The sequence below is a fragment of the Odocoileus virginianus genome, chromosome 28 (assembly GCF_023699985.2).
Source record: "Odocoileus virginianus isolate 20LAN1187 ecotype Illinois chromosome 28, Ovbor_1.2, whole genome shotgun sequence".
NCBI classification, from domain to species: Eukaryota; Metazoa; Chordata; class Mammalia; order Artiodactyla; family Cervidae; genus Odocoileus; species Odocoileus virginianus.
This window is the reverse complement of record NC_069701.1, coordinates 36,206,074-36,219,218: the sequence shown is the minus strand read 5'-3', so window position 1 is coordinate 36,219,218 and position 13,145 is coordinate 36,206,074. Positions and strand designations below refer to the sequence as shown.

The following is a 13,145-nucleotide window of genomic DNA, read 5'->3' as shown; positions in this document are numbered from 1 at the left end:
CACAGGCTCAGGATGTGTCCAAACAACGCATCCATGACCATAGCATTCTTTCAGCTGGAGCGAGAAGAGACCCCATGCAAAACCCAGGACTCTGTGACCTCAGCCAGAGACGAAGTTTTAGGACAGTACAGAGGCCCTAGAGAGCCACATGGCTTCCAGGCCCACCCAGCTTCTCAGGGAAGGAGGCCAGGCAACAGGACATGGCACAGGCCTTGGGAAAGCTGCAATTCTCATAGCGGGATCGTGGACAGGAGAAAGCCTCAAGGTGGGTGGAAGACGAGGCCCCAGTGATCCTTTCCAAGAAAGGCTTAGGAATCAGGCAGCTGCCCGGGTGGGAAGAGTAGGGACATGCCCAGCCCGGAAATGGACCTCTGGAGATGCCACTGTGGGAATGTCCAACCATCCACAGGCAGCCGGCTCCAGAATTATAGTCTAGCGAGGCTTTGATGGTGTAGCCAGGCTGATGAGGCTGCACGGGGGCTGCTGGGTAAGTTGCTACTTGTCTGCAGGGTTCACACCACCTAAGGCAGAAAGTGAGCAGAGAGGCAGAGGCCGCAGAGAGAGCCCCACCCCGACCCTCTGACTCACACCACCCATGCTTGTTCAGACATCTTCGTCCTGCAGATGCCTCACACTGCAATTCACCTCAAGTCTGCAGAGGATCCAGCCACACTGGACCAGAAGGATCCATGGCTCCTTACTGCGGTTGTTAACTAGACACCAGTTAGTGGTTTAGAACAACACAAATGTTTAGTTTTGCAGTGTGAGAGGTCAGAGGTCTGGTATGGGTTTCACCAGACTAAAATCAAGGTTATCTGTAGGCTGTGTTCCCTTCCAGGGGTTCTGAAGGAGAATCTGCTTCCCACTCATGCAGGCTGTTAGCAGAATTCAGTGCCCTGCAGCTCTGGGTCTGAGGTCCTGTGTCCCTGCCAGCTGTAAACTGAGAACTCTTCCCAGCTTCTAGAGGCCGCTGCGTCCCTTGGAACACAGCCCACTTTCTCCATCTTCAAAGCCCCAAGGCAGGCAGAGTCTGCAGGGCATCTCTGCCTTCCCTGTCCGCCTGAAGGACCCGTGTGACTATACTCAGCCTACGGGTAGGCTACACTTTGGCATGCCTAATTTTCATCACACTTTTGCCATGACGGTTACACAGTCACAAGGGTGCAGGGATTAGGGCATGGACATTTTCCTTCCTGCCACATCACCACCTTCACTTTAGAGTCATGGAAACTGAGACCCAGAGAGGCTAAATGACTTGGTCAAGGTCATACAGTCAATGACCAAGCCAGGCCTCAAACCGAGGCCTCCGGACTCCCGGTCCACTGTGCTTGACATTATATCCTCTGCCATGACTGCAACCTTCCCTCCACAACCCCCACCGGCTGCTTGCACTCCAGGACACAGACACCCACCTCCAGACTCAGGATCCGACAGACACAGAAAATGCTGTTTGGGGGCACAGGGAGCCTTGCTTTCACTACACAGAATGGCCCCTGGGCCTCTGAGTTGGTTAGAGGTAAGAGAGGAACACAGAACGGTGACCAGATGTAAGGCCCAGGGGAAGACGCGGTCCAAGCCTGACAGCTCACACCCTACTCTCCCATCCACCCCCAAGTCCGTGCCCCTGCCCCACCCTCAGCTCACGGCTGTGCCCAGCAGGTACAGGAGCACAGGGGCAGGACGGGCTGCTGGGCCTCCTAAGGGCTTTCTCAGACCAGGGTCCTGAAGATCCGGCCTGTAACCACCGGCTTCCCTTCAGTCCGAGGAGCAAGCAGTTCAAGACACACGGCTCTGGGCCTTAGCCCTCCTGGGCCACGGGGACCACTGTGCCCCTCGGGGATCCAGCGGCACAAAAATGAGGGACACCTTGGCAGGGCAGGAGCACCACAGAAACCCAAGACAGTGCTGAGTGTCACAGACTCACAGCCTAATCTGTGCCCACAGCAACCAGGCATCACTGGACACCACGCAAAAAGGCCAGGTAAAAAAATAAATTTAAAAAATTTTAAAAAGGCCAGGTAAGACTAAATGAGGGTGGGTGAGCAGGGTCCCCCTGCAGCTCCTGTCAACATAAATCAGGAAACGAGCCCTGAGCAAGGGGCTGTTAAGATGCGTGTTCTGACACCCAGGGTCTAAAGCACCCAGAGCCCCTCAGCTTTCACCTGGCATCTCTGCCCACCATCCAGCAGCTCCAGGGGACACAGCCTGTGTCTGCTCAGAAATCATTCATGTCACCCCAGCAAAGAGAACTAAAGGGGTGGCTCCAGCGGGTCACAGCCTTCCTTCCAGAGACTGGCAGGCAGAGTTCCAGCTCAGCGGGGCACGCTTCACATACCTGTCCCAGCTAAGGAGATGCCCCCAGGAAGAATCACTGAGGAAGGACACTGAGAATGGATGAAGGAGCAGCAAATTCTTCAAGCCAAAGAGGGGAGGGTACATGGAAGCAGGCAGGGAGAACAAGGAAGCCGGTCAGTGCAAAAGCATTTACAGATACGGTGCTGAAAGGGGCCCGAGGTTGACAGAACAATGCAAGATACTGTAACGCGGCCCACCAGCACCCAGGAAGGGCAACGAGCACCTGGGAAGTGGCTGGAGCCCAGAGACCGAGGACAGAGCAGGCCAGCCCCACCGAGGAGGGGCTTCCAGCCGCAGAGCTGGCCCCACTGGGAGAAAGACACTGAGACAATCTCAGGCTTGGCACAACCAAGGGAGCTAGAGGAGGATCAAGAAAGGCTGCCCGACCACAATGGGATGTGTTTTCCATGGGAGCCAGAAAACCTTTAAAGAGAGGAAAGCATGCAACGGAAGCACCACTCTCAGGCTTCAAGGAGCAAGGCTGAGCACACATGACCCACCAGAGCTGTGAAGCCGGCCAGGCCCTCTTCTCCATGCCTCATCCAACACCGTCCTTAACTCAAGGACGAAGGCAGGAGCCCAGGCTGAAGGCATGGTGAGTTTCTGAAGCGGGGTTTATTTCCTTAATAATTTTACTATTTTTTGGCCACACCGTGCAGCTTGCGGATCTTAGTTCCCCAACGAGGGATCGAACCCCCACCCCTACCCGCTATGAAAGCGCAGTGTCCTTACCACTGGACCACAAGGGGATTCCCCCTGAAGCACGCTTTAAGTAGACTTTATTGTTACAAGGGAGGCCGTACTGAGCAGGGCCTTATAAACAGATACATGTGGTCCCAGGATGTCACCGTGGAGAAATCAAGATGTCATGACTGCAGAAGAGGTCACTGTAACAGAAGGACATGATCCAGGGGAGGCCGGCCAGGAATGCAGCAGACGTGATCAGGAAAGGCTGGGGTGGTCAGGTCTCGGGGTGAGGGAGAGGACAGCTCCCATCACTCCCGCTTCTTGTAGCTCTCCAGGTGTGACAGGACCCAGCCGGAAGGCAGGAGGAAACACAGGAAGCAGGAGGTGAGCCCAATGGCGATATCCTACACAGAGCACAAGAGAAAAGGAACCCCCAGAGTAAGGTTTCCCTCAGGCTCCTCAGAGCCGGAGCAATCTTCCCAGACAACAGAGAACCCTCTCCAGGAATCAAGATTCAGGCTCCAGGGGAGTGCCACTCTAGGTCTTAAGGTAAAGGATCAGATATGGCGGCAGGGGTCAGCCCAGGTTGCAAAGTGAAGGGAGAGGGACAAGGATCTAATCTTGCTTTGAAACTGGCCTGTTTGGCGTCCAGGAACTTTGCATAGACCAGTAACTCCAAAATACACCTCTCCTTCCTTGTCTTAAAAACCTCCCCCTACCCAACTATTGGGGCTAGAGCTAAGACTTTTTACAGCCACTTGCATATCCCCCAAAGCAGTTAAGGCCACAGCACGACTTGGAGTTATATTTCAGTTCAAATTCCTTCTGTGCCACTGGAGGTGTTAACTTTTGACAAGTCAATTGTTGTTGTTGTTCAGGAGCCAAGTGGTGTCCAACTCTTCGCGACCCCATGGACAGCAGCCCACCAGGCTTCCCTCACCATCTCCTGGACTTTGCCCAAGTTCATGTCCACTGAATCGGTGTACACTGCTCCTAAATTTCAGCTCTCTCAGCCAGGAAATGGAGATAACGGCCCTCTCTCAGGATGACTGGGAGGGCTGAAGGAGACCAGTGCAACAGTCTTAGCAGTGTCTGGCACACAGCAAGCACTCGGCTGCAGTTCCCGTCACAATCATTTCCTCCGCCGCCGCAGCGCTCTCTGGGCTCTTCTCCTAAATGGAAGCCCACTAACCTGGATTCTGAAGACTCGCATTCAAGGCCGAGATCTGCCACTGAGGCAAACTCAGAAAAGAGCCCAACAGGTGCAAATCATTAAGGGTTAAACTCTCCCACGTTTCTGGGAATCACTAAAGCCTGCTGGGGTCCTCTTCCCCACCCCTAAATAATTACTAACAATGACAGTGCTGACAGCCCTCAGGCATCTCCCAATGAGCTGATGTGTAAACAGGCTCAGAGCGGGGGGCTACGGAAGCTTGCATAGCAAGGAAGCGACAGGGAAGAACTGACGTGGTCTCACCTGAGACCCTGGGGCAGACTGTCGCCCCCCCAGACGCCCAAACCAGCCCAGCTGCTCCCCTTTACGCGGTAAGCCGCGAGGTGCAGCGCACCAGACTCGGCAGGCCCCCAACCTGCCGCGGGACCCTCAGTCCCGCCTGCAGCATCTCCCATGCCCTTCCCGGCCCGCTCCTCACCATGGTCCCGAGCTGCTCCCGCGGCGGCTTGGAATGTATCTGGGCACGCGGCACTGGGAGCCGCCGGGCAGGGCCTGTCAGGCCTCTCAACAGCAGTGGAGTCAGCACAGACATGACGCCACTGAGCGGACTGCAGGTAACGCGCAGCCGGAGTCCAAGGTCGCGAAGTCAAAATGGCGGCCCCGGCCGGAAGTTCCGGAGTGGCAGGGGCCTGGAAAAAAGAGCGACCCGGAAGTCCCTGGGAAGTGACGTAAGGAAACACCGCCCACCGCCCTTGTCAGTTTTTGGCGCCTTCCTCGAAACAGCCAATCGACGCCATCCTACCGCCGGTGGGCGAGGCACGGGGGGGAAACGTTGCTTTCTGATATGCCCCGCCTCCAAAGCAGCCTATCTTCGTGAGTGACATCTGTAGCTACCCAGTCACATAAGCCAGAAACCTAGGCGGCATTCTTGACTCCTCCCTCCATTCATACTCGAGTTTCTGTTTAGAAATCCCCTGTCCCCGCCAGGACTCTTAACTTCTGGCCTGACCGCCTGGTACTAACCGGAGCAAAGCCTGTATCTGGTTCACTACTGTCTCCAAAGAGCTACTAACCTCCTAACTGAACTCTTACAGTTGTCCTCTCCAATTCCAGTCTCCATGCAGTAGCAGCCAACCCTCCTCCCTTCTCTTTAAATATAAATCTAACCAAGCCATTTGTTACTTAGTCGCTAAGTTGTGTACGACTCTTTTGCGACCCCATGGACTGCTATCTGCTAGGCTCCTCTGTCCATGGAATTTTGCAGGCAAGAATACTGAAGTAAGTTGCCATTTTCTTCTCCAGGGGATCTTCCCAACCCAGGGATCAAACCTGCATCTCCTGCATTGCACTGCATTGCAGGCTGATTCTTTACCACTGAGCCGCCACCAGGGAAATCCTTAACAAAGTCATATGTGTGAGTGCTCAGTTGCTTAGTCGTTTTGGACTATGACCCTATGGACTGTAGCCTGCAAGGTTCCTCTGTCCATGAGATTCTCTAAGCAAGGTTACTAGAGTGGGTTGCCATTTCCTTCTCCAGGGGATCTTCCCAACCCAGGGATCATTGCCAGGCAGATTCTTTACCACTGAGCCACCTGGGAAGCCCTCCTAACCAAGATATACACCTACTTTAAAATCTTTGTGGCTCCTCATTGTATACTAAACAAAGTCTCAATTTCTGGATGTCACCTTCCACCCTCATCTCCAAGTATTCCCCACCCTTCTCCTTGCTCTCTGGTCCTCCCACCCCAAAGCCTTCTATTTCTTTGTATCTTAGGTTCTACAGAACACTTTTTCAACACTTAACCTACCTAGCCTTTCTTTTTCACCACTCCAACTTCTACTTCTGAAACAGGAGGAAAGATGGCAGAGCACCACCTTTAAAAGAATGACATATGGAGAAGGAAATAGCAACCCACTCCAGTATTCTTGCCTGGAAAATCCCTGGACCTAGGAGCCTGGTAGGCTAGTCCATGGGGTCACAAAGAGTCGGACACGACTGAGGGACTTCACGTTCTTTCACCTATATTGAAAACAACTGATTATGTGAACTCCCTGACTTTGTTAGTAGGTTATTTTATGCTCCTCACTAAAGCTCAAAGTCGTTTATTCCAAAGTTTCATCTGTTTGAGGAAACTCTTTCAGGATAAAATCATCAGTTAACTCAGTTTCTGCCTGAATTTTTTCACTGATGAGGGCAGTGCCTTAAACTCCCCCCTCCTTGTTTTTTTGGCAGGTAGGCATAAATATATTTAATAAATGTACAACTTAAGTCCTTTCAAAAAATAAATAAATAAATAAAAAATAAAGGAATGACATAGCCAAAGGACATGACACAACCATTAGAACCAAATGGGTTCAATATGGTGGACAAGTCAACTTCCACTAGACTTTGGGTATATGCTCATTGTAACCCATCAGCAAGCTAAATGGCACAACCACAGGTGCTATGACTGTTTCAAGGCTGACTATAAAGGTCAAGAAGTAGGTGTTAGTCCAGTTTCTGGAAATCCACACCCCTTCCCCAAGAGACACAGGTTTGATCCCTAGGTCAGGAAGATCCCCTGGAGAAGAAAATGGCAATCCACTCCAGTATTCTTGTCCAGTATTCCATGGACAAGAGGAGCCTGGCGGGCTACAGTCCATAGGGTTGCGAAGAGTCAGACACGACTGAACACACACACACATACACATACATACATCCCCAAAATAGCTGGAATACTCCTCCCACTCATTAGCCTATGAAATTACCCACTCCTATCAAATGACAACCACATACCCTAGGGTCGCTCTCTCCTTCTGAGATGGCCCACAATCTGTTTATGGAGTGTTTTTCTCTCTAAATAAGTCTGCTTCTTACCTATCACTTTGTCTTTCTCTTAATTCTTTCTGTGATGAGACATCAAGAACCTGAGCTTCATTAAGCCCCTAAACCTGGTGTGTGATCACAGTCATAAGACCACGGTCTCAAGTCCCAGTCTACATTTTGGCTGAGTTGGAGTCCCAACATGTGGGTTCAAGTCTTGATCTGTTGGGGGTCCCAGTTTACACAGTTTCTCTTACAGGCCTCCACTTACAGATACAGCTTACTTTATTCAACAAATGTTTGCCAGCCCCTACTGTGTTTCAGGAACTGTTCTAGACACACAGTGAACAAAGTGAACAAGGACTCCCTTATCACAGAACCGACATTCCAGAGGCAGACAAAAGACAAACACTTGATGAGAAGTTATTAAGAGTGCCATGATGTGATAGGAAGTGATAGGTGTGACACTGCTGCAGGAAGCCTTCCCTGGCCACCCCAGGCTGATGCCACTTCTGTGCCCGGCAGCCCCTGTGACAGTACTGCCCACAGGAGTGGTCTTCATCTCTAGGCTGGGGACCATCTGAGGGAAGAGCCCGTATCTGGTTCACTATTGTCTCCAAAGGGCCTGGCCCACACTTAGAGAATATTTATGAATTGCAGTCAACTGAACAGAGAACAGAGAAGGCAATGGCAACCCACTCCAGTGCTCTTGCCTGGAAAATCCTATGGACGGAGGAGCCTGGTAGGCTGCAGTCCATGGGGTCGCTAGGAGTCGGACACGACTGAGCGACTTCACTTTCACTTTTCACTTTCTTGCATTGGAGAAGGAAATGGCAACCCACTCCAGTGTTCTTGCCTGGAGAACCCCAGCGACGGCAGAGCCTGGTGGGCTGCTGTCTATGGGGTCACACAAGAGTCGGACACGACTGAAGTGACTTAGCAGCAGCAGCAGCAGAACAGAGAACAGGAAAGGGAATAAGGGGCCAGTCACTGAGTTGGGCCTTATCTGTATAATCTCATTCCACCTTCACAACAATGTCGCAAGGGAGGTGCTATTATTATTTCAAATGTTTTACAAGTGAGAAAATAAGCCTGAAGAACTGGGTGACCTGCTCAAGTTCATAGAGCTCCAAGGCTGCGAAGCCAAGATTCCAGGGCGGGTCTCTCCATTCCAAAACCCATGTTTTAACCCATGAAAGCTGCCAAAAAGGAAGAATTTCAGAAGTTCCAGTTTTGATATTGTGGTCAATGGCATCAAACACTGCAATAGCGGATGGGGATGAAGTGAGGTGGCAAGAGGCCAGGAAAACACGGGCTTTGGAGGAGAAGCCTCAGCCCCATGCGAGCAGGGAGGGCTGCTCACAGAAAAGAGGGATGGACCCAGAGTGCCCCAAAGGGTAGGCTGTGCCTGAGCCTTTTCTGGAGACGTGGGCTCCCAGGCCCTGAGCTCTCCAGGCCCCTTCTCTGCCCCTCCTCCTCTCCCCCACCCTGCTCGTGGGTATGGTTAATGTCCAGCAGTCTCAGTCCAGCCTTCCCCCAGCTACCAGGCCCCATGCCCTTGTCCTGGCCTGGGGCCTGGCAAACAGCCCAGGACACGTGCTTCCAAGCACCTCCCCCACCACATCCCAAGAACACAGAGCTGGGAGGCCCAGGCCCCAGCTGCCTGCCCCTGGGAAGATGAAGGGACTGGGACATCCCTGTGGCCCCACGGGGTTTTGTCAACCCTTTGCCCCGTGAACAAAGTAATAACGTCCAGATTAGAGCACAGCCAGGCAAGAGGCCTGGAGAGGCTTTGGGAAGGGATGGACTTTCTGTGGTCCCCTGGGTTACTCCTTTGAGGACTCTCACATTCCTCTCCTCCACTGGCAGCCAGAGGAGAAGGGTGAACGTTTGTCAAGCAGGCACCTCTGTGCTCTGTACCAGGGCTTTCCTCGTGGACCCTGTGATGTGACTTCTTTCAGAACCTCCATCAGAGAGAAGGAAAGAGTCTGGGAGAGGTTAAGTAAGGCAGCTGAGTCTACAAATGCAGGGCAGGGTTTGCACCTAAGTCTGTTGGATTAATACCAATGTCTCTGCTCTCTCTCCAGTCTCCCAGCAATGCACCTCTCCCCCAGCAAGAGAGCAATGAACCCTGGTGGCATTTTCTACAATGAAACACTATACAGCAGTCAAAAGGAACAAACTACAGCTACAACAAGGATGGTGCCCCCGAATACAGTGTTGAGCAGAAGAGGCCAGACGTCCAAGAGCAGACACTGTGTGGTCTTGTTTAGATCAAGTGCAGGCAGGACTCAGCCAAGGGTGGGAGGTGTCAGGTAGTGAGGATCCTGGGACTAGAGGGAGGGTATCGGGGTCTGGAGAGGCAGGAGGGAGTTTCTGATGCTGGTTACATTAATGTGTCCGCTCATGATGATTCCATCATGATGATTCCATCATGAGTGGCTGGACTTTCTTTTCTGTATACCTGTTACAGTTCAATTGCTCAGTACAACTCTTTGCGACCCCATGGACTGCAGCACGCCAGGCTTCCCTGTCCATCACCAACTCCCAGAGCTTGCTCAAACTCACGTCCATGGAGTTGGTGATGCCATCCAACCATCTCCTCCTCTGTCATCCCCTTCTCCTCCTTTCTTCAAATCTTTCCCAGCATCACGGTCTTTTACAGTGAGTCAGTTCTTCACATTAGGCAGCCAAAGTATTGGAGTTTCAGTTTCGGCATCAGTCCTTCCAATGAATATTCAGGACTGATTTTCTTTAGGATTGACTGCTTTGATCTTGCAGTCCAAGGGACTCTCAAGAGTGTTCTCCAGCCCCACAGTTCGAAAGCGTCAATTCCTTGGCGCTCAGCTTTCCTTATGGTCCCACTCTTACATCCATACATGACTACCTGAAAAACCAATTTAACTATCAGACTTTGTCAACAAAGTGATGTCTCTGCTTTTTAATACACTGTCTAGGTTTGTCATAGTTTTTCTTCCAAGGAGCAATTGTCTTTTAATTTCTTGGCTGCAGTCACCATCCGCAGAGATTTTAAAGCCCAAGAAAATAAAGTCTGTCATTATTTCCATTGTTTCCCCATCTATTTGCTATGAAGTGATGGGACCAGATGCCATGATCTTAGTCTTATGAATGTTGAGTTTTAAGCCAGCTTTTTCACTCTCCTCTTTCACTTTATCAAGAGGCTCTTTAGTTCCTCTTCACTTTCTGCATAAGGGTGGTGTCATCTGCATACCTGAGGTTATTGATATTTCTCCCAGCAATCTTGATTCCAAATTGCGCTTCATCCAGCCCGGCATTTTGCATGATGTACTCTGCATGTAAGTTAAATAAGCAGAGTGACAATATACAGCCCTGACATACTCCTTTCCCAATTTGGAACCAGTCTATTGTTCCATGTCCAGTTCTGTTACTTCTTGACCTGCATACAGATTTCTCAGGAGACAGGTAAAGTGGTCTGGTATTCTCATCTCTTAAAGAATTTCCACAGTTTGTTGTAATCCACACAGTCAAAGGCTTTAGTGTAGTCAACGAAGCAGATGTTTTTCTGGAATTCTCTTGCTTTTTCTATGATCCAACGGATGTTGGCAATTTGATCTCTGGTTCCTTTGCCTTTTCTAAATCCAGCTGGAACATCTGGAAGTTCATGGTTCATGTACTGTTGAAGCCTGGCTTGGAGAATTTTGAGCATTACTTTGCTAGCATTTGAAATGAGTGCAATTGTACAGTAGTTTGAACATTCTTTGGCATTGCCTTTCTTTGGGATTGGAATGAAAACTGACCTTTCCCAGTCCTGTAGCCACTGCTGAGTTTTCCAAATTTGCTGGTATATTGAGTACAGCACTTTCACAGCATCATCTTTTAGGATTTGAAATAGCTCAGCTGTTACACTTCAGCAACCCACTCCAGTATTCTTGCCTGAAGAATCCCCAAGGACAGAGATGCTTGGTGGGTTACAGATCATGGGGGTTGCAGACTCAGACACGACTGAGTGACTAAGCACAGTACAGCACAAGCTGATATTGATATTAGGTTACAAGACCTATTATACTTCAGTTTTAAAAAGTTTTAGAACAAATGAGAAGCAAAGAAAACATGAAGTGTGACAAGGTCTTGTTTTTCTAAAACAAAGGAAAAAATACCTAGGGTTAGGAATATGCATAAGTAAAAGTCTGGACGAACACAAACAATTGTGAACAGTGGTTCACACTAGTTCACGCAAGGGTTCAACAGTGGTTCAACACTCTAGATAGTGGTGGGAAATGGTCGTTTTCTGCTGCAATCTTTTCCCAAGATTGCACGTTGGGCACTTTTTTTTCGGCCGTACCATGCAGCATGCGGGATCTTAGTTCCCACGTCAGGGATCAAACCTGCAGCCCCTGCAGGGGAAGCTCTTGGAAGTTCTGTGGGCACTTCTTTTGCCATTAGAATAACAAGTACAGAGGAGCTCCCTGGCCCAGTGAGGGAAGTTTGCCTGTGAGTGACAGACTATCTGGGAGGCAGGGATCTCCTCTGACACCCTGGTAACTACCGCACTGTCTGCATGGACGGGGAGCTCGTTCCCCAGGACTGCCCACTCCAGTCAGATTGCTGGGAATCTCTCCTGCATTGCGATGAGCCCGAGAGATCCCAGCCTGAATCCTGGCTCTGATCCAAGGGCCCAAGCTGTCCCTCCACTTCACCCCCTCCCCTGAATGGAGCAGTAAGAATAGATCCCAAGCCTTGGGAGTGGGTGGAAGAGCTGGTCCCTTCTCCTGAGATGTGTCCCCATCTGGGCCCCCAGTCCTGATGGTCATGTGTGGGCTGGGAAGACCCCAGGTGCCCCATCCCAGGGCTGACTCCAGACCCTACTGGCCAGGCTCAGGTTCGAGACACACTGGGTGACCTCACCCCAGGCCTGGCCCTTGTCCATTAAAGGCTCTGGTCCAACAACTGCTCTCTCTAGTAGAGCCGCGAGTCCTGGGGAGGTCAGACCTCAGGCCTGTGGGGCAGCAGGCATAAATCCCCCAGCCACCTGCCCCCCACATACACACAGCTCCAGTCACCCTACTGACCTGAACTCCCCTCCTGGCACAACAAGTGAGGGCTGGGCTCTGAGCACCGGGGGTATAGGGTGAAGGGAGCCCCACCCCAGAGCTAGCTGAGGTCAGGTGCAGCCTCTCTACAGGCCTGTGGAGACTGTCTCCCTGGGGGGGGGGGGGTAGCAGCAAGAGGCCCTTGTAGAGCTCAGGAAGGACCCACTGTCCAAAGGAGGAGGGTCCCAGGAGAGGGAGGGGATTTAATCTTTACAATAATTCAGCAAGGAATGCGTGCCTATTTCTTTGCTGAGGAAGCAGGCACAGAGAGGTGAGATAACTTTCAGGCTCACAGAGCCCATGGGCAGGATTCTCAGAGGTCTTCTAGCAGCCCTGTCTCTCCACTCCCACCAGACGATACAGGCCCAGAATCAGAGGAGTGGTCACACCCGCTTCATCTGCCGAGGGACACCCAGCACTCAGCAGGAGCTCAGTTCATACCTGCTGAATGAATCCTCCAAGACTCAAATCCAGGTCTGAGTCCCAGAGTCCCTCCACTACATCACCTCAATGGATAGGACGCCTGTTGTTACAAAGGGTGATGTAAGTGCTGCTTTCACAGGCAGCTGTCAAACTCCTCCCCTCACTATTCCTATCAAAGTGGTATCTCTATGACTGCCAGAGGTCACACAGAGACATAAACAATGGGGGTTTTCACACAAAAAAGGGTAGAAAGGACTCAGCCATAAAAACAAATGAAGCAATACCATTCACAGCAACATGGATGCAACTAGAGATTATCATACTAGTGAAGTTAGAATGAGAAAGACAAATACCATATGATGTGACTTCCACGTGGAATCTAAAATATGACACGTGGACCTATCCACAAAACAGAAGCAGGCTCGTAGACACAGAGAACAGACTTGTGGCTGCCAAGAGGGAGGGGATGGACCTGGAGCTCAAGGTTGGTAGATGCAAATTACTGCGATTAGAAGGGATAACTAGCAAGGCCCTAATCAACAACACAGGGAACTATAGTCAATATCCTGTGATAAAACACAATGGAAAAGAGTATGAAAACGAATGTATGTGTGTGTGTAACTGAGTCACT

The 13,145-nt window shown here is 51.0% G+C and overlaps 1 protein-coding gene across 1 annotated transcript; it reads right to left on the bottom strand.

Annotated features, from left to right (window-relative positions):
• Nucleotides 1-3,117: 3,117 nt before the first annotated feature.
• COX8A (cytochrome c oxidase subunit 8A) lies at nucleotides 3,118-4,887 on the bottom strand. Its single transcript, XM_020887698.2, has 2 exons — nucleotides 4,695-4,887; nucleotides 3,118-3,446 (listed from the first exon to the last, which is right to left on the bottom strand). Exons 1-2 carry the CDS (start codon nucleotides 4,806-4,808, stop codon nucleotides 3,351-3,353), a joined length of 210 nt encoding a protein of 69 aa, XP_020743357.1. The 5' UTR covers nucleotides 4,809-4,887; the 3' UTR covers nucleotides 3,118-3,350.
• Between the last annotated feature and the right edge of the window lie 8,258 nt (nucleotides 4,888-13,145).

Excerpts from the sequence above, each read along its gene's own strand:
- COX8A (XM_020887698.2), bottom strand. The coding sequence starts at position 4,808 with ATGTCTGTGCTGACTCCACTGCTGTTGAGAGGCCTGACAGGCCCTGCC. Across the intron at positions 3,447-4,694 it reads GGGAGCAGCTCGGGACCATG|GATATCGCCATTGGGCTCAC; the intron begins GTGAGGAGCGGG and ends TGCTCTGTGTAG.